This window comes from Planococcus citri, chromosome 2 (assembly GCF_950023065.1).
Source record: "Planococcus citri chromosome 2, ihPlaCitr1.1, whole genome shotgun sequence".
In the NCBI taxonomy this organism is placed as follows: Eukaryota; Metazoa; Arthropoda; class Insecta; order Hemiptera; family Pseudococcidae; genus Planococcus; species Planococcus citri.
Window position 1 is genome coordinate 64,387,826 of NC_088678.1, and position 20,561 is coordinate 64,408,386.

General features: G+C 34.5%; 3 protein-coding genes across 3 annotated transcripts; all 3 read left to right on the forward strand.

Moving 5' to 3' along the window:
* Positions 1 to 378: 378 nt before the first annotated feature.
* Positions 379 to 4,929, forward strand: LOC135834215 (putative serine protease K12H4.7). Its single transcript, XM_065348053.1, has 9 exons — positions 379 to 672; positions 2,458 to 2,639; positions 2,733 to 2,968; positions 3,285 to 3,420; positions 3,507 to 3,654; positions 3,789 to 3,912; positions 4,005 to 4,140; positions 4,226 to 4,401; positions 4,491 to 4,929. Exons 1-9 carry the CDS (start codon positions 454 to 456, stop codon positions 4,589 to 4,591), a joined length of 1,458 nt encoding a protein of 485 aa, XP_065204125.1. The 5' UTR covers positions 379 to 453; the 3' UTR covers positions 4,592 to 4,929.
* A 1,572-nt stretch (positions 4,930 to 6,501) lies between these two features.
* Positions 6,502 to 10,485, forward strand: LOC135837023 (putative serine protease K12H4.7). The gene is made up of 9 exons (XM_065352147.1): positions 6,502 to 6,799; positions 7,747 to 7,928; positions 8,025 to 8,254; positions 8,575 to 8,710; positions 8,787 to 8,937; positions 9,061 to 9,193; positions 9,291 to 9,426; positions 9,502 to 9,677; positions 9,766 to 10,485. Exons 1-9 carry the CDS (start codon positions 6,581 to 6,583, stop codon positions 9,873 to 9,875), a joined length of 1,473 nt encoding a protein of 490 aa, XP_065208219.1. The 5' UTR covers positions 6,502 to 6,580; the 3' UTR covers positions 9,876 to 10,485.
* Positions 10,486 to 12,518: 2,033 nt separating this feature from the next.
* Positions 12,519 to 20,298, forward strand: LOC135837024 (uncharacterized). Its single transcript, XM_065352148.1, has 7 exons — positions 12,519 to 12,887; positions 12,979 to 13,202; positions 14,699 to 14,849; positions 14,950 to 15,081; positions 15,159 to 15,321; positions 18,441 to 18,633; positions 18,715 to 20,298. The coding sequence occupies exons 1-7, from the start codon at positions 12,679 to 12,681 to the stop codon at positions 19,833 to 19,835; spliced, it is 2,193 nt and encodes a 730-aa protein (XP_065208220.1). The 5' UTR covers positions 12,519 to 12,678; the 3' UTR covers positions 19,836 to 20,298.
* The last annotated feature ends 263 nt before the right edge of the window (positions 20,299 to 20,561 follow it).

A 20,561-nucleotide genomic window follows, 5' to 3' on the forward strand; every position in this document is an offset into this window, starting at 1 on the left:
GCGTCCGGTTCGCCTCGGCGAGATCTACACATTGGTACCACACTCGCCTATGGCTGCCATACTACCTGTGGCCGGGTAATGTAGAATTGTAGGCATTGTAAGTAGGTACTTACAGGTGACTAATAAATCATACGACGGATATGTTCAGATAAATTCGATATCAATAAAAGTTAAATGCCTGGAAATTGCGTGTTCAGAAATTTTATGAGAAAAAATCATAGTTTGATTCATGGAAAGAGCGTCACCAAATCTATCAGTTGGCCGCTAATTTTAACCTTTCATTTTGTAATTATCCTTATATGGCAATTGAGAACCCCAGCACAGAATAAATAAATAGCAGGAGTCACGTACGACAATGCTCAGTTAACCAATCCAATTTCGAACAACTCAAATTTGGCATTCGGTTCGATTTTCATTTCGGTTGTGATCTCTTTTTCATGATCATCAAACATTATGATCTTCTTGAAAACACTCAGTTTAATAACGTGGGTACTTTTCTTTTCGAATTTTGCCTTTTCTTGGGCCTTTTTTCATCATGAAAAATTATACCGTCAGCGTTGGCTTGAACAACACATTTTAAAAACCAATCTCAGCGATGAATCGTCAACGGAGCACTATTTTCAGCAAAAGCTAGATCATTTCAAACCAATTAACAAAGAAACCTGGTCACAAGTAAGTAATTTGATTGTTGCTTCAACATACTTATTAAACAGAAAATAACTAATGAACTATGCATGTATTTGAAAAAGCAAAATAATAACTCGAGTGAAATTTAATTTTACAACAAATTTTTATAATTTTGAGTACCACGATGGAGAAGTTTCACTTCCACTCACAGTTCACCCCTCAGGCCCTTAAAACCATTTCAGAAATGATACTTATGCTTATTTATTTGATTATCCTACAAATCCAAAAAGGCAAAAAATCTTATTGGATCAATTTTGGAACTCTTATGATATGGTTTCATTCGATTTAGTGAATGAGTGAAAGCATTACTTTGGATAAACCCCCCACCCTTTTAAACTTTTATTGAAAAATAGTCGGAGAGCCCACTTACTCTCTAAATTTGAAACAGTCAATTTCACTGCTTAGCAGTCACGACATTTTGCCTTTTTAAAGCAGTAGTTTTTTTTTACTGCAAAACAGTGAAAAATTACTGAATTGGTCAGTCAAAATGATTTTTTACTGACCAATTCAGTAATTTTTCACTGTTTTGCAGTAAAACAAAACTACTGCTTTAAAAAGGCAAAATGTCGTGACTGCTAAGCAGTGAAATTGACTGTTTCAAATTTAGAGAGTAAAGATCTATTGCACCCCCCCCCCCGTCGTTCCTCCGGGACAACTTTTTTCTTAAAGCGGGATTCCTAAGGAACATTTCTAGCCCTTGTACTTAAAAAAAAAAAGGTGGTCCTACATACAAAATGGCGGCCATTTTGATTTACAGGTCAGCCGAAATCGCAATTTCGCGTTCCAACATAGGACTGGTGTACAACATTTTTCAAACCGTACAAAGGTAGATCGGAAGACCAGGCAAAAATTTATCACCTGTCAAAATTTCAAGTGCTGAAGTGCGTTTTTTGATTTTTAGTGAATTTTTGAAAATCAAATTTAGGCCAAAAATGAGGGAAAAATCAAAATTTTACCAAATTGACCAAGAAAGCTGAAATTCGGGATATACCCTATTTTCGACATGCCAAACCGATTAGAAACTGTTTCAAACCGTCTTGAGCAGTTCTGGAGCCTCCAGCAGATTTTTGAAACTCGAAATTCCCACAAAATTTCATCAAATGGAGTTGGATAACCGAAATTTACTCTGTAAACTAATTTCAATATGGTACGAAATACTGCAGGTAAATTTCAAGTTGTTTTGCAGCCTCCAGCGATTTTTTGAAAATTACTGGAGCCTCCAGCAGATTTTTGAAACTTGAAATTTCACCAAAATTTCATCAAACGGAGATGGGAAGTCGAAATTCATTCTGCAAACTAATTTCAATGCGCTACGAATTTGAAATTAGTTTGCAGAATAAATTTCAGCTTTCCAACTCCATTTGATGAAATTTTGTGGGAATTTCGAGTTTCAAAAATCTGCTGGAGGCTCCAGAACTACTCAAGACGGTTTGAAACAGTTTCTAATCGATTTGGCATGTCGAAAATAGAGTATATCCCGAATTTTGAAAAATGTTGTACACCAGTCCTATGTTGGAACGCGAAATCTGCGATAAATGGCCTTATCGATACCTACTCCTCCTATGAAAAAATTTTCAATTTTTGTTTTTCATGTTTTATAATTCATTTTTTATACAAGCCTATGTTTGAAGAACAACTGTCGCTATAATTTTTTCTCTTAAGAGATAGAATTATGATGATACTCGTATGTTGAACGATTTTAGATAACCACTTTTTTGTAAGAATCCCGAACAATGTATACTGATACATATTATTTTAACATCTGTTTAGCGGTTTTGGGTTGATAAATCGTTTCATCAGAAACGTGGTCCAGCATTTCTTGTGATAGGAGGCGAACAGCAAGCTACAGCGGCCTTCTACCAAAGTACAAATTTGAAAAATTACGCGAAAAAGTTCAATGCAATGTTTTTCTATTTGGAGCATCGATTTTATGGCCGTAGTTTACCAAAACGGTAACCAAATACTCGTACTTCAGTTTACTGGATAATCTAATTAATATAATATCTTCAATTTGAGACTGTTCAACGTATATTTCCGCTTTTCAGCGATATCAGCACAAAGAATCTTGTTTACCTGAGCAGCAAACAGGCTCTAGCAGACATCGCAAATTTCATTCCTGGGGTAACTAATCAATACAATTTATCTACTGATACTGAATGGATCGTGTTCGGATGTTCGTATGCAGGAAGTTTGGCTGCGTGGGCTCGTCTCAAGTATCCTAATCTCATACACGGAGCAATTTCTTCGAGCGCCCCACTTCTAGCTACGACGGATTTTACAGGTATTTTTCAAGCAATAGTTTGCAAGATGCACGCACACTGCCCCTTTTTCTTTCAAATTCTCAAAAAAAATTCAGATTTTTGGAGGAATCTGTGGATACGTTTAAAGAGCGTTAGGAAATCATATTACACGGAAGTGCTGCATAGGTTAAACCCACCTATTCGAAATAAAATTTTTTTTTTTAAAAAAAGCAAAAGACGTGAAAGAAAAAAATTGAAAATTACAGAAAAAAAAACGTCGAACATTTCAACTGATTCGGTTTGTAGAATTAAATCATCTTAGTAGGTCTATGTACTGATTTCGGGCCATTTTTTTAGAATACTACGCAGTTTTCAAAGAATCGCTGGACTTTATTAACCCAACCTGTTCCCGTAAATTGACAGAGGCTAATAAGCACATTCGCCATTTACTCCAAAGTGACGTTGGCAGAAAATATGTTAAAGACGCATTCTGGTGAGATATAGTATTACTCGTATTTAAAAAAGTTCAAATTGAAATTCATATCTAAAACCAACCGCTGAATAATTCATATGTTTCAGTCTATGCTGTAAAGTGTACAACAACATGGAAAGTGCATCAAACTTGTTCCGCTTAGTGCAAGGTTATATAGAAAATGCTGTTCAGTCTAATTTAAAACAGGATATTAAAATTTTTTGCGACTTTATGTCATCTCCTAATATTACATCGGTATGTACATGTAGGTACATCTGAATATCAGGCTTGTTGCAGCATCAACGTCTTGAAATTTTATAAAGCAATTTACATGGATATAATTTCTTCACCAATAATAAACTTTTGAAATTCTTGTATATATATATCAGATAGAATCGTACGCTAAAACCATACGATTCGAGTTGCATAAACAGAATCGCACTTGTCTGGATAATTGCTACGGAGAAAATATCGAAAACTTGACATCCACAAATACAGACCCCGCGAATAACGGTTGGTCTCTTCGAGTCAAGCAAATACGATAATATGTACCTAACGTCTGCGTGTCTGCGTACTCATTCTAACTAATGGTTCAATTTTTGCAGTGAGACAATGGTGGTATCAAATTTGTACGGAATTCGGTTGGTTTCCGACTACTAATAAGGCGACCTTGGATTCATTAGGAATTTACATTCCTGTAGAATACTTCATCAAACTATGCGAAAATACATTTGGTTCAAAGTGAGGTTTTTTTTCTGCTTGTTCTCCTTTAGTAGGTATCAGTTGATTATTAAGTAGCGTCCCCACGAAAATGTACTGTTCACAGATTCAATGGTGTTTATCTGAAGAAGTCGGTTATTCAGACCAATACTTTTTACGAAGGATTGAAAATTAATGTTGGAAACACTGTATTCATTCACGGATCACTTGACCCTTGGCGTTCTCTTGGCATCACTCACCCTGAAATTCGAAATGCACTTTACAAGACCATCTACATCAAAGGTATTACTTATTCACATTTGATTTTATAACTTTTTTATTTTTATAGATTATCTTGTTTTCACGAACTGTTAACTGATTTCTATTTTTAGGAGCCGGTCACTGTGGTGAAATATTTACTTCTAATTCTGGTGATGTGAAAAAAGCTCAAGTAGAAATCGCAAACACATTACAATCTTGGTTACAAAAGTAGTGGATAACCCGAAAAATAGGAAATTCGAAGCCTAAATCTAAAGCAGGGATCGTTTCGAGTTTCAATTCCATTTTTTTTTCAATAATAATGTATTCCGACGATCGCTCAAATCAGTCAATAGGTAGGTACTTAGGTATATTTCCTCAATGTCAGCTTATTGAACCAGAATGATTTTTTTAAAAATTACTAGGTATCTCTATTTTATGATTAAAATCAATTGAATATGTCTATTGTCTATCCTTATGAACAAATTAATTTTATTTTTATCAACTTAATTTTTATTCATTTTTCCTAGATTATGATTTGATCAAAAACACAAATATTCCTTGATATTTTAAAAGCAAACATATTACTCAGCTTTGTTAATCATGTCTTTATTCAGTAAATATATACATATTAAGAGCATTTTGAAACGGTTATAGTTTCTTCTTAATGAACATGAATTCAGCTACTATGGCACAGGATAAAGTTCAGAGACTAAACTATTCTCTCTTTCTAGCCCGTCGAAAACCAAAAGGGGCACATCGCAGGTGTGATTTTGGCTCATTTTTCAGAATTAAAAATCGACTCGTGAAAAAATTATCAACTTACTCCAGAGAATTACATAATATGGTCAAACAAATTGTGGCCACCCACAGGAAAAAGAGAAGTGGAATGGTGTATATGGGGGGAAAGATGGAAAATACTGCGTAAATAATCAAAAAATGGAAGAGGTCTGGATAGATTATATGTACATAATCGTTAATCCACAAAAGAACGCGTGAATTAGGTTTTTTCAATAAATCTGAAAGTTCAGTTGATGATTCATAATCATACGTATCTATCTATAGTCCACACGCCAAATCGAAAAAGTGATCAACTTTACGGACTTTCTAAACGACAGAATATTTTTACTGGATTTCGATGTAGAGGTATCTAAGGAGAAATCACAATTTTTGAACCCTAAGTTGCATAATACAAGGGAGGGCCCAAAAAAAACATTTTCTGATCTTAGTGGTGGCAAAAAAAACTGAACGCGGTTATGTAAGGGATGGTTCCCTCGCCGAGGTGAACACGGTGCGCTACCTATAAGACCCTATAGCCATTCATAGGAGGGAACTACGGGCGTCTAAAGTGTACCAAATGTGCAAAAATGAAAAATTGTCAAAATGAAAAATTCGACCTGGGGAGTTTGTAGAGCATTCTTTTAGCTAAAAACTGCAATTTTTGGCATTGGCCTACCGTCATTTTTGAAGGATTTATGCAACTTTGAAGTTTGGAAACGGATCATTTTCAGAAAAATTTCAAAATAAAAAATTTCCTCAAATTTTACATAAATTGATCTGTTTTAAAACTTCAAAGTTGCATAAATCCTTCAAAAATGAAGATAGGTCAATGCCAAAAATTGAAATTTTTAGCTAACATGATGCTCTACAAGCTCCCCACGTTGAATTTTTCATTTTTTGCTCTTTAGTCATTTGGTAGGTACACTTTAGACGGCCGTAGCTCCCTCCTATGAATAGATAGAGGGTCTTATATAGGTATTGCGCACCCTGTTCACCTCGGCGAGATCTACACGTTGGTACCACACTCGCCTATGACTGCCATACTACATACCTGTGGCCGGGCAATGTAGAATTGTAGACATTGTAGGTACAGGTAGACTAATAAACCATACGACGGATGTGTTCAGATTGATTCGATATCAATAAAAGTTGAATTCCTGGAAATCGCGTGTTCAAAAATTTTATGACAAAAATTCTAGTCAAAATCATAGTTTGATTCATGGAAAGAGCGTCACCAAATTTATCAGTTGATCGCTAATTTTAACCTTTCATTTTGTAAATTATCCTTATAAGGCAATTGAGAACCCCAGCACAGAATAAATAAATAGCACGAGTCACGTACGACAATGCTCAGTTAACCAATCCAATTTCGAACGACTCAAATTTGGCATTCGGTTCGATTTTCATTTCGGTTGTGATCTCTGTTTCATGATCATTAAATATTATGATCTTCTTGAAAACACTCAGTTCAATAACATGGGTACTTTTCTTTTCGAATTTTGCCTTTTCTTCGGCCTTTTTTCGTTATGAACAACTATACCGTCAGCGTTGGCTTGAACAACACATTTCAAAAACCAATCTCAGCTATGAATCGTCACCAGAGCACCATTTTCAGCAAAAGCTAGATCATTTCAACCTAAACAACAAAGACATCTGGTTACAAGTAAGTGATTTAATTGATGCTTCAACGTATTAAACAGAAAATAACTAAAATGAACTAACTATGTATTTGAAAAAGCAAAATAATAACTTGAGTGAAATTTAATTTTACAACAAATTTGAAAAATTGACTAATATCCGATTATTATAATTTTGAGTACCGCGATGTACAACTTTGATTATCCTACAAAATCCAAAAAGGCAAAAAATCTTATTGGGTCAATTTTGGAACTCTATGATATGATTTCATTCGATGTAGTGAATGAGTGAAAGCATACTTTGGATAAACCTCTCACCCTTTTTTGGGGAACATTTTTTGACAAAAGTTGGAATAAAATACGGGAATCAATGCTTCACTTTTGGATGAACACATTGGTTGTTGAACTTTCATAAAATTAAATCAGGAAAGGAGTGGCCAGGGTGGACCAGAGCGTTTTTTTTTTTTTACAAATTTCGAGTAAGTAATATGGGAATTTTCCCACAAGTAGACCTCAAATGACAGAAACAAAAACTGCAAAACACATATTAGGTATATGCTCCAAAATATTGAATTACTTTGAAGAGTGATATAGGGCGCTTTGCTCAATTATCTTATTGGAAAATGAAAATTTCAAAAAAGCTCAGATGTGACATTTCCGACAAAAAACACGAATAAGTGAGGAATTTTTTTTAATGGATCAAAACGATTCGTTAAAAACATTAAGTAGTTAAAAATACTTTTTCAAAAAAATAAAAAAATGATTTTTAAAAAAATTTTCAATTTTTGTTTTTTTCAATTTTTTTTTAAATTCATTTTTTATACAAGCCTATATGTCTGAATACAGCAACTGTCAATATAATTTTTTCTTTTGAGATATAAATTATGAAGAATATGTTTAACGATTTTAACTAATTTTTCGTAAGAATCCTCAACAAGTACCGATACATACATATATTTTAACATCTGTTTAGCGGTATTGGGCGGACTCAACGTTTTATAAGAAAGGTGGGCCAGCATTTCTTGTGATAGAAGGCGAACAGCAAGCTACAGCGGCCTTCTACCAAGGTACCGAATGGAAAAATTACGCGCGAAAGTTCAATGCAATATTTTTCTATTTGGAGCATCGATTTTATGGCCGTAGTTTACCAAAAAGGTAACCAAATACTCGTACTTCTGTTTATTGGATAATATACCTAATATCTTCCATTTGAGAACGTATTCAACGTATTACCATATTTGCGCTTTTCAGCGATACCAGCACACAGAATCTGGTCTACCTGAGAAGCCAACAAGCTCTAGCAGACATAGCAAATTTTATTCGTCACTACAATAATATATTATCTACTGATACTAAATGGATCGTGTTCGGATGTTCGTATGCAGGAACTTTGGCTGCGTGGGCTCGTCTCAAGTATCCTAATCTCGTACACGGAGCAATTTCTTCGAGCGCCCCACTTGTAGCTAAGGAGGATTTTACAGGTATTTTTCAAGTAATATGTATTTTGCAAGATGAAAGCGCACTGCACCTTTTTTTCAAATTTTTCAACAAAAAAAAAATGATATTTTCGGGGGAATCTATGGATATGCTCAAACAGCTTTTGGAAATCGTAGATATTACACGGAGGTGCTGCATAGGTCAAATCCACCTATTCAAAATAAAATTTAAAAAAAAGCATAAGCAAAATACATGAAGAAAAAAAATTGGAAATTACAGAAAAAAACACCGAACGTTTCAACTGAATCTGTTTGAAGAATGAAATCATCTTAGTATGTACTGATTTTGGGTCATTCTTTTTTAGAATACTTCCCAGTTGTCAAAGAATCGCTGGACTTTTATAAACCAACCTGTGCCGACAAAATAGCTGAGGCTAATAAGCAACTTAGCAGTTTGATCCGAAGTTACGATGGTACAAGACAGGTTCAAGAACTATTGCGGTAAGATATACTCATTACTTAGTATTTTAAAATGTTCAAATTGAAAGCCATCTGCTGAATAATTCATATGTTTCAGTCTATGCTGTACTGTGGGATACAGCATGGAAAGTATATCAAAATTGTTCAGCGCAGCGCTCTCTTATATTGTATATTATGTTCAGTATAATTTCAAACAGAATATTGAAAATTTTTGCAATATTATGATATCTTCTAATGCTTATTTACCGGTATGTATGACGTATGTACATCTGATATCAGGCTTGTTGCAGTATCAACGTCTAAAAATTTTAAAAGTAATTTACATGGATAATTTCTTCATCAATGATAAAATTTTTAAATTCTTGTATCAGCTGCATCTGTACGCTTCAGCCATACGATCAGAGTTGAAAAATTGGAATCACATTTGTCTGAATAATTGCTACAGAAATGATATCGACAAATTGAAATATACTCGTACAATAAATGGAAACCCTGCGGATAACGGTTGGTGTTTACAAAGTCAAGCGATAATATATGTACATATGTACAATATGTCACGTCTGAGTGGTCATTCTAACTATGGTTCAATTTTTGATTTCAGGGAGACAATGGATGTATCAAATTTGTACTGAATTCGGTTGGTATCAGACTACTAATAAGTCGACCTCGGATTCATTAGGAGCTGACAGTCCTGTAGAATACTTCATCAAGCAATGCGAAGATATATTCGGTCCAAAGTGAGTTTTTTCCCTGCTTGTTCTCCTTTAGTATCAGTTGATTATTAAGTAGTATCCCACGAATACTGTTCACAGTTTCAATGATTTGCTGCTGAAGAGGGTGGTTAATGAGACGAATACTTTTTACGGAGGATTGAAAATTAACGTTGGAAACATCGTATTCATTCACGGATCAATTGACCCTTGGCATTCTATTGGCATCACTCGCGCTGAAATTCCAAACGCACCTTACAAGACCATCTACATCAAAGGTAGGTATCTATTCGCATCTGGTTTTATTATCTTTTTATAGATTACCTATCTTGTTTTCACGAACTGTTAATTGATTTCTATTTTTAGGAGCCGGTCACTGTGGTGAAATATTTCCACCCAAAATTTCTGATTCTGAGGAGGTGAGAAAAGCTCAAGAAGAAATCGCAAACACATTACAATCTTGGTTACAAAATTAGTACATAGATAACCCGAAAAATAAGAAATTCAAAGCCTAACTCTAAGCAGGGATCTTTTCGAATTTCAATTCCATTCTTCTTCGATAACAATAAATTCCAACATCACTCGAATCAATCAATAGGTACTTATGTATCTATGTACCTACTTATATTTTCCCAATGTCAGCTTATTGACCAGATGAATGATTTTTTTATATTTATTATTTCTAATTTATGATTAAAATTAATTGAATACCTACCTATGTCTATCCTCATGAACAAATTAATTTTATTTTTATCAACATAATTTTTAGACATTTTTCCTAGATTATGATTAAGAACACAAATATTCCTCAATATTTTAAACACAAACACTTTACTCAGCTTTGTTAATCATTAATTTAGTAAATATATAAATATTCAGAGCATTTTGAAACTACATATGAATTCAGCCACTGCTAACTTCGAATTTCTCAAGATTCAGGTTGAAATTACTATATCTCATTCATAAATATGGCATGGGATAAAGTTCAGAGACTAAACTATTCTCTCTTTCAAGGCCGTCGAAAGCCAAAAGGAGCACATCATAGACGTGATTATGGCTCCTCTTTTAAACTTGAAAATCGACCCGTGAAAAAATTATCAACTTTTATTACCTCATTTGTTGATCCACAAAGAGCCAGATGGCACAATGAAAACCATCAGCATAAGTTAGTCTTAAGCACTATGAGTTCAACGACACAACGACACTTCGTTTTCAAAAATTGGTGGGCACAATAGAGCGCGGGGTAATTTTGCAAGTTGTGCAAACCAAACTCGTGACTTCTCAAAAAAAAATCCAATTGTTTTGTATAAGATGTCCTTGCGACCTATCAAACTAGGTTAAAATTTAGCGCTGAATTTGGAAATACAGACGACTTCTACTTTTTAGCCCAAAAAAGTCAATTTTAAGCCCACAAGTTGAAAAATTCAGATTAATAATGCAATTTTTCGTGATTTGACGACACAAGCCCACAAGGACAAACCTTTTTCTTGTAACCAATTGAAAAAGAATTACTTCGACCCTACACAGATCGGCTCTTATTTTAACTATTGACTTATTGACCGCGGAAAATTGTCTAAACGGCGACAAATCCTAAAGAGAGTAAGTTCAGTTCATAAAATATTGAGCAGCTGATCTAAATGTACTTATCAATTTTATCATATGAAATAGGTACTAACTTTCAAATCACACACCATAATCTAACACAAAAGGTGCCCCAGGTGACATGCACCGATTTCAATAATTCTTGTACCATTGGATAGAGGATATCGAACATAGTCTACCACGAAATTTTCAGCTGCTGAAGTTGATATTTCGATAGTTCAGACTGTTCAGAGCGATTTTTCGATTTTCACATAGCAATTTTGAAAAGCTGAACAAAATAGTCGGCGCAGCGCACAGGTCACATACCGAAACCTCGCATATTCTATGGGCATTTTAATACGTATGTGATGAGAGTAGCCCATGGTGAAATTTTTAGCTGCTGAAGTTAATATTTCGGCCTTCCAGGGCGATTTTTTGATTTTATCAAAATTGCAATGTGAAAATCGAAAAATCTCCCTGGAAGGCTGAAATATCAACTTCAGCATATTATCCAATGATGCAAGAATCGTTGAAATCGGTGAATGTCACCTGGGGCACTTCCCTTGTAAGTTGTAGGTAAGTGTTATAGATTTTATGTTTACATTCAATGGTACCATATTTCCAGGAACAAGTTTCACAAGTGCAATGATTTATGTAATTTCAATTTATGTAATTTCAATATGGAAACGAAAGTTAGTGTTACTATCAAGGACTGAAATCTGTAACGTTGGCACAACTTCAACGACTTTCACTACCTACTCAAATTAAATATACATAATTATGTTTCTGATACGTTTTGTGGTTTTGTTTTTCCGAAAGAATCGAATTCGAAACCGAAGGATGGTAAGATGAACAATGACAAGTAAGGAATGAGACTCATCTTTGAGATCATCGAATGCTTTCAGGCTTTCTACATCCATGAATGATGATGAATGATGAACCGAGTGGGCGAGTAATCGAACATTCAACAATTAAGTACTTATGTACATGTATCGAGAGTCGAGACAAACAACAGAAATCTGAAAAATAACTAATAAGAATGTATCTAGTATTTAGGAATAATACCTTTTCATTTCGGCTTTCCATTCTTCTGGTAGTTTTGGTTTCTCAATACTTCTTTCGATGAGTTCAGTACATCAACGTCTCCAACTCCAACCAGTTGAATTGAAAATTCTGGAACGGTGTGACAAGTTTTGAAGATTCGACGACACAGACGACATGAACTCATTGAACTGAAGACTGGACACTATACGATATGAGATAATAAAAGAATTCAGCACAATAACAAACGCGAAAACTTCTTCCGAACTTCCGAAAAGTTGAAATTTCAATAACGCCGGCGCCGGCGGAGCACCGGAAGTCGGAACTACCGGAAGGCTGTGAAAAAAGGAAAAAATTTTGGCCCACAAACATTGCTCCACAATCCGGCCAAGAATACTCAATAAATGCTACAAATAACGCCATCTTTAGCCGCATTTCGATTAAAATTTTTCACTTGGCAATTGGCCACACTGATTACCCACTATCGAATTTCAAATTTTGTTTTGATTTTGGTTTCGTGAATTTTAGTGATAATTTGGTTCATGTCGAAATATTTTCTTAGAAAATAGTCAAAATACTTTCAATATTTCACATAAGTTTAGTCAAAGTATGCGAAAAGTTACCCTTAAAAACGTCTAAGTGAATCGATCTGTGATAATGGACGAATTGCCCAAAACCGAAAATCAATTCAACGTGCCTGAAAGGTATGCCGAGATGAACGAGTTTATCAAATTCGAAGACCCAATCGACTTTTCACTGCTGGAAAGCGCCTTCGAAGAAAGTGCCATTTATACAGCTCACATAGAGAACACTCCCGAACGTACCACGTATGTGGCCAAGATCGACGAACACGATGAAAGCGCTGGGTATTGTAGAAAAAAAAACATGCAATTAGCGATAACAATACACCTATCACCTATGCCAGATTAGATAATACGAATGTTCGATTTTTTTTAGATATATACACCACACCATCACTGAGGATGAAATCAAGATGCATTTTAGACCCGGTAAAAACGGCTCCATTCCGAAGAATCCGACTCACGCGACCATCACAATCGAAACCACTGATCCTACGACAAATAAACGCGAAATCAAAAGATACAATTGTCAGTACGATGGATGCAGCAGAACGTACAGTACTGTTGGTAACTTGAGGACCCATATGAAAACACATAAAGGTAAAGAGTCCTGCGAACCATTCGTGCATGATGGGTTTACATTATTAATCGCCTATTATTTTAAAGGATCTTCTCTCTCGAGTCTAAAATGTATCAAGTGCTATTCATACATAAATATGCTTCGTATAACTTGTGAACTTCTTTTTTTTTACATTTTTGTAATATTCGTGTTTCTTTTTACAGCTTCTACTCGTCGTAAGAAGAATTATAACGTCGGCTTTAACTAACATGGTAAATCGCTTTATCAATGCTTATTGTGTGACTCTGACTATTCATTGTTTTTGTGTATCGTTGTCATTGTTTTTTTTTCCTCCAATATTGTATTTTAATACTGTCTGGATATTTGTTATTGTGTGTATCTTTCGTTGTGGTGGGTTTCACGTTGAACCGAACGAACGAATTTGAAAGATACTAAGAATTGTTTTGTATAATATGTTCTCAATACGTGGTCTGCTTGCGGGGTGCTTCGATGCTATGGGATATTTCAGTAGCATTTTTAGTAGTCGTGCTGATCATAGGTGAATGAACGTTTGTATCGTTCGATAACTTTTTTTTTGAAGGGGCAAAGTTCTGTTTCAGAGTCACTTTCGCAGAAAGTGTTTTTACTTTTTTTGAATGTACCTAAGAAAAAATTCGATGGGATTTCATCGTAGGTAATGAATGTACTTTGAGAGAGCTCAGGTCTTCATTGACCATCGGAGTTTTCTGTTTATATATAAATCGCATTTTTTGAAATATTATTTGAAGATATTTTTATCGCTGCATTGAAAAAAAAATAAAAACTGAAAAGCAATCGACGATACAAATAATTGTTCCCAATGTTTCCGATGATCAATTTTTTATGATGTAAATACGTACGATATATTTTACGCACACAATTGTGCCAATAAACAGTGAGAAAATCTTAATTCTCTCTAATGCTTGAGACTATTTAATCCCACTTTGTAAAAAAAATCCCTTGAAAATACGAAAACATTCAGTATCAATTTTAATCGTTTGGAACATGAAATCTCATCTCGATTGTTCCTCTCATTCTCATCGAGTCAAATGTGTACATAATATTATTAGCTGTAAATATGGAATGCCAAGAATACTTCAAATTGAATTCCATTTTTTGTGCTACTTTCTTGAAGCAGCCTTTATTTTTATAACTCATTTAATAAAAGAAACATTTTGTAAGATATTTCATCACACATTTACTCTCCATACACCTGAATAGGTTTTTAAAACTACCTATTTTAATTCTTTTATACAACGACGTGTAAAAAAAAATACCTAGCACTAGACATACGCCAAAGTAAATATTTATTTTGACGAAAATCGATTTACACGTAATAATACAAAGTGAAGTACATACATTATCATTTGTAAAATACTTTATAATCAAAATGTCAAACGATAAAGTATAATCCGTTCGAGACACGATATCAGTTTTAATCAATTCTGATATTTTAATCCAATAAGCTGATAATTTTCTTTAATCTTCTTTTGTTCAGGCGAATACCGTTTTAAATGTTCAGAACCTCAATGTGGTAAGGCTTTTTTGACATCGTATAGTTTGAAAATACATATCAGAGTTCATACAAAGGTAAAGCCTTTCGAATGCACTCACGATGGTTGCGAGAAAGCATTTAGTACTTTATACAGGTAAGTATGAAGGAGTCGGTGATGATGTTTTTATGAAATTAAAAAATTATTTACGTCTGTAGTCTATCTCTGTATTACATAATTTGATTGATATTTTTAGATTACGAGCTCATCAAAGATTACACAGCGGAAATACTTTCAATTGTGGGCATACCGGATGTGGAAAGTATTTTACGACTTTGAGCGATCTTAAAAAACATGTCAGAACTCATACTCAAGAGAGGCCTTACAAGTAATTAATTTATATCGTGGGATAATCAACTGTTTGTGTTAAAAATTGATATTTTATGAACGAGTTAATTTTTATAGATGTGTCGAAGAAGGATGTGGAAAAGCATTTACAGCGAGTCATCATTTGAAAACTCATAAAAGAACGCATACCGGAGAGAAACCATTTACGTGCTCGCAAAGCGAATGCAAAAGATCATTTCCTACCAAGCATAGTCTTTCTAATCATTCGAAAACGCATCAGGTGAGAATCGGTTGTGTTCGAAGTTTTAAACTAAGTATGAGTGAGTATTTGTGGCTCGTTAAGTAGGATTTTTACAAGTTTTTGTGATGACGTTAAATTTGGAGTATGGATTAGTTGTGTAGGAAGAGTGGTAGAATATCACTTTGTACGTGCCATGTTTGTCTTTTGTTAGTTTTAATGATAAAATTTGGTGTTTTTAAAATGGAATAATGTTGTTAGAATTTTTTTCCGATGGATTGTTATGTTTGAATTCAGTTTAAGAAGGCTCCAGTGTTCTCATCCATTAGGGAACCATTACAACTCGTCAACTCTGATCGAGAAGAAATTTGACTCATTGAAAGGGCATTTCAACCGGATCTTTGAACCAAATTTTCAACTTCCGAAATTGATTTTTCGATTTTTGGCAAATTTTTGAAAATAGGTAACCAGTGGGATTAGCCTATTGATGTATTAATTTTCGACAAAACGAGCAAACATTGAGGTGAAAATCTGAAATTTGGTTTATGTTTTAAAGTCGACCCTCCGAATCGATTGCCACCATTTTTCAGCCGATCTGACGCCTTCAGAAGAAATTGGGCTTTCTCCAGCAATTTAAAATCGCTCTAGAAGGCGATTTTTCAATTTCGGTAGTTAGAAATTTATTCTTGTCCCAAGTACATATATTTTCCCATTTTAGAAATTTTACCTTTCAATGCTTTGCTATAATAAATACGTGATATTTGAAATGAAATTATCAAAACACGAAATTCACTGAACAATCTTACCCAAAACAGGTTGAGTAGAGTTTAGAGCGAAAAAAAAACAGTTTTTTTCTCTAAAATTCTCTTTTTTTTTGAAGGCCAATATTTTTCTTTCATCAAAATGAAAGTGTGTTCAACTAGAAAAATTAAGATCCATAAACAAAAAGTAAGGATTTTGATAAGTTTGTCAATTTTTGAGGAAGGGTTCACCATCACTGTACTGAATTTCTCGAGCAAATCAGTTTTATACCTTGCTAAATTCTGAGCTAGAAAATGTCGAAAAATTCGTAATTTGAATTATTATATCGTCTTTGAAAAAAAAATCAATGCTCAGTAAATTGCAGGAAGTTGGTTTTTCGTTTTACTTTTAGGTGATATGCTTACATAACCTAAATAATGATAAACAGACCGAATGGTTTTGGTGGCCAGGTATATAATTTTTAGACTTGATCCAAAAAGGGGCACCTGTTCAGAAATCATCTTATAAAGATGGTATCTAAACTGGTAGCAAAATTTTAATTTTTGGTGAATTTTTGAAAATCCAATTTGGGCTAAAAATGAGAAGAAAAAATCAAAATTTTGCCAAATTGACCTAGAAAGCCAAAATTTGTGATATACCATATTTTCGACTTGTCGAATCAGTAGGGAAGGGTTTTTTCACCGTTTTGAGAATTTCTGGAGCCTCCAGTAGATTTTTGAAACTTTAAATTTCCACAAAATTTCACCAGATGTATCACCACTCACCAGCCAAAATTTCAGGTACAAAAGTGCATTTTTTGATTTCGGTAAATTTTTGAAAATCCAGTTTGTGCTAAAAATGAGGAGAAAAAAAATCAAAATGTTGCCAAATTGACCTAGAAAGCCAAAATTTGTGATATGCCACATTTTCGACTTGTCGAATCAGTAGGGAGGGGTTTTTTAACCGTTTTGAGAATTTCTGGAGCCTCCAGTAGATTTTTGAAACTTTGAATTTCCACAAAATTTCACCAGATGTATCACCAACCAAAATTTCAGGTACAAAAGTGCATTTTTCAATTTTTGGTAAATTTTTGAGAATCAGGCCAAAAATGAGGGGAAAAAATCAAAATTTTGCCAAATTAACCTAGAAAGCCAAAATTTGTGGCACACTATATTTTCGACTTGTCGAATCAGTAAGGAGGGGTTTTTAACCGTTTTGAGCATTTCTGGAGCCTCCAGCAGATTTTTGAAACTTGAAATTTCCACAAAATTTCACCACATGAAGTCGAAAAACCAAAACACTACCTATTGAATCGACTGCAAGTAGTTTTGAGCGGTTCTGAAACCACCAGCGACTTTTCAGAAATTCCTGGAGCCTCTAAAAGAATTTTCAATCTTTAAATTTCACCAAAATGAAGTTGGAAAAAAGAAATTCACTGTGCATTCTGATTTTAACACACTATCAAGTCTACTAAAAGTGGTTTCGAGTTCTTGGAAGCCTAAATTTTAGAGACCAAAGTGCATTTTTCGATTTTTGGCAAATTTTTGAAAATCAAGTCTAAGTCTAAAAAAATTGTAAAAAATCAAAATTGTATCAAGTTGACCTAGCCAGCAGAAATTTGGTATGTGCCCTGTTTTCGACTCCCCGAATTGAATGAAAGGCGTTTTGAATCGTTTTGAGCAGTTCTGGAGCCTCCAGCAAATTTTTGAATGTTGAAATTTCCGCAAAATTCTATCTAAAGAAGATGCAGAGCTGAAATTTACTTTATACCCTAATTTTAACATACGAGTCGGCTGGAAATGGTTTTAGGCCACTTTAGATCCTCCAAGAATTTCTTTGGAAATTTTTGTTTCCCCAAAAAATGTTGTAAAATTTGTCGCAATGAACACTTGATCGATTCTACATCACTCTTCCAAAATCAGTTTCCGCCAGTTCAGAACTATTGTTCAAAGTTTCAATTTTGAAATCGCTGGAGTAATTGGAAACTCCAGAACTGCTCGAAACAATTTGAAACTTCGTGTTTCAAATCGATTGGGTGGATCCTGAATCAATTCGACGAAATTTCGTTCCTTATTTTTCAACTCATTTTCTTGGGATTTTTTTGTGACCTCTTTTGGATTTTTGCAATTTTAAAATGACCTCTTTTAAGCAAAATAATTACATTTTTCAAAAAAAAAAAAATTTGCTCACAAATTTGATTTTTATTTGGAAAATAAGGTGTTCAAAAGATGCCAAATTCTCTCTATGATTTTGAATCTAGTAAGTGTGATCTATGACTTGCCACGGTGCATTTATCTTTTAAAAAACGTCCATGGTGGCTTCATTTAAGCACGTTGCCATATTCAAATAATCCAGAATTCAATTCTATGGGTAATTTTCCGTTCGATATTCTGAAATAAAAACTCTAATTTCTTTTGCAGAGTATCGAAGACGATCCGTCAACCGATGACGACGATAATACCCAAATGGATTTCGAATCTGATAGCGAAGATTTCAAAGACTTGTTACCTGTAGCCAAAGAAGAAATACAAACCGAACCAGTCGCACCATGTCAACCTACCAAAGAAGAAGTAATATCGATAGAAGCAAAAACAGACGACGAAAAATTACAAGGTAAGCTTCCGTTAGTCATTTACCCAACCCAAATCCGTTCATTTATCTCACTACCTATCTAAACCTTGTAATTTTTCTTAGGCTACGTGGTAATCCCTCTGACCGAAGAGAACATACGAGCAGTAGCCATGGAAAACGACTCGTCCTGCGAGATCGAAGTAGACGCCTACCTCTCCGGTAGCGTTGTAAAAGCCTTAACTCAGAAATCCATTTCTTTCGACGGTATCGACGTCGAGCACAGCCTCACCAACACCTTGAATAACACCAACGTTGAAATCCAAGCCGGCTGCGAAGACTTCAAAGTCCAATGTCAAAATATAGGCAAAGGTCCGGACGGTATATTCCGCATGTGCGTTTTAGATAACGGAGAAGTCATCAATAGTCTGAAAAATCACATCGGTGATTCTTCTTCTACTTCGTCTTCTTCTTCTTCGTTCGCTGTACCAGAAATCATGAATAACGGATACGAAGGCGTTTACGAAGATAACAGCGAAACCATCTTGAACATAGCTTCGGAATCTATTCAAAGTACTCAGTTTTTAGAGAACGTTGCAGTTACTCAAGATCCTTTCACCGTACAAGAAACCACAGTCAGTAATTTCGAGAACAACACCGAGTGTTCTAAAAGTTTAACCGATACCATAGACGTTCTCAGTGATCTGGGTTTTACTCGTATTGCCGAAGACGACTCGCAACCCAGCGGCGAACTAACCGTGCCTAGCGAATGGATCGACAGTTTTGTACAAAACAATGTACCTCCGGTTCCGAATGACGCCTCGAGCAACGAATTCTTCATGCCTGACTTCGAAACTCTTCTATGGAGCGAAGAAAACAACACGCTGGAAGCAAGTTACCTCGAAAATATCGATAAAACCGATACGAAAAACGAATACGTCGATATCGACGATCTCGCCTTTCTTTCGCGTACTGCTCAAAACCTAGAAAACGTTGCTAAGTCGAACGAAGATAAAAATTACTGCAACGAGTTATCGGATAATTTACGAGACGTGTTACAGACTTGTTCGAATAAAGAGGCCGATAATTGCACCAGTAACAAGAGAAAATCGTGTAATAAAAATTGTTCTAAAAACGAATCGGATAAATCGTCGTGTTGTGTTACTGTATGTCTTAATACGTTGAAACAACTCAGGAAAGTACTGGAGCAGAGATGTTGTATGACTGGAAAGACTAGCTTGATGTGAGATGTCCTTATGAGGCAGTGGTTGAGAGCTGAGTGCATTTATACCGTGTTGCATTATGTGTATTTATTGTTATCTTATAGTTTACCTATTTATTTATACCAATTGTTTATAGCTGAGGGTAAATATTTACCTGTAGTTTTATTACTATGAAGGGTAGGAAATACGTTCGTGATATCCAATATTTTTGTTGTTATTGTTATTGTTTTCTCTCGTTAGTTTTCTTCTTCTTCTTGTATTCATTGTTATACGTGTATCGTTTACTAAGTATATGCATTAAAATGTGGTATTTTCTATTGAAATCTCAAATGAGTCTGCGTGATAATCACTTATATGTTTGTATTTTTAATATTACGGTTTTCGTTCGTTTTCTTTTTTCTTTTCTTTTTCTTTTTTTTTCATTCATTAACTTCATTATTGTTTTTGTTAATTGTGTTATTTTAAATATTACATTGATGTGTTATTATTCGAGTATTGATTTGTTAGCTGTAGAAAATTACGTTATTTGATGAATGGTAAGTAGTGCTCATTGATATGGTTCTTGAAGAGCGAATCCTTTTTTTTAGATGGTTCAGTAGCCTCTTAAAGTAATTCGATTTTAATCACCCTAAAGAACGGTTCTATATTTTTTAACCTTTTTAATGTAGAATAATTCAAAGGAAAATAATTGAATCTGATCAGATTAGACCTGTTCAGACTTGATCCGAGGATTCCCTTGGCCCAATATGA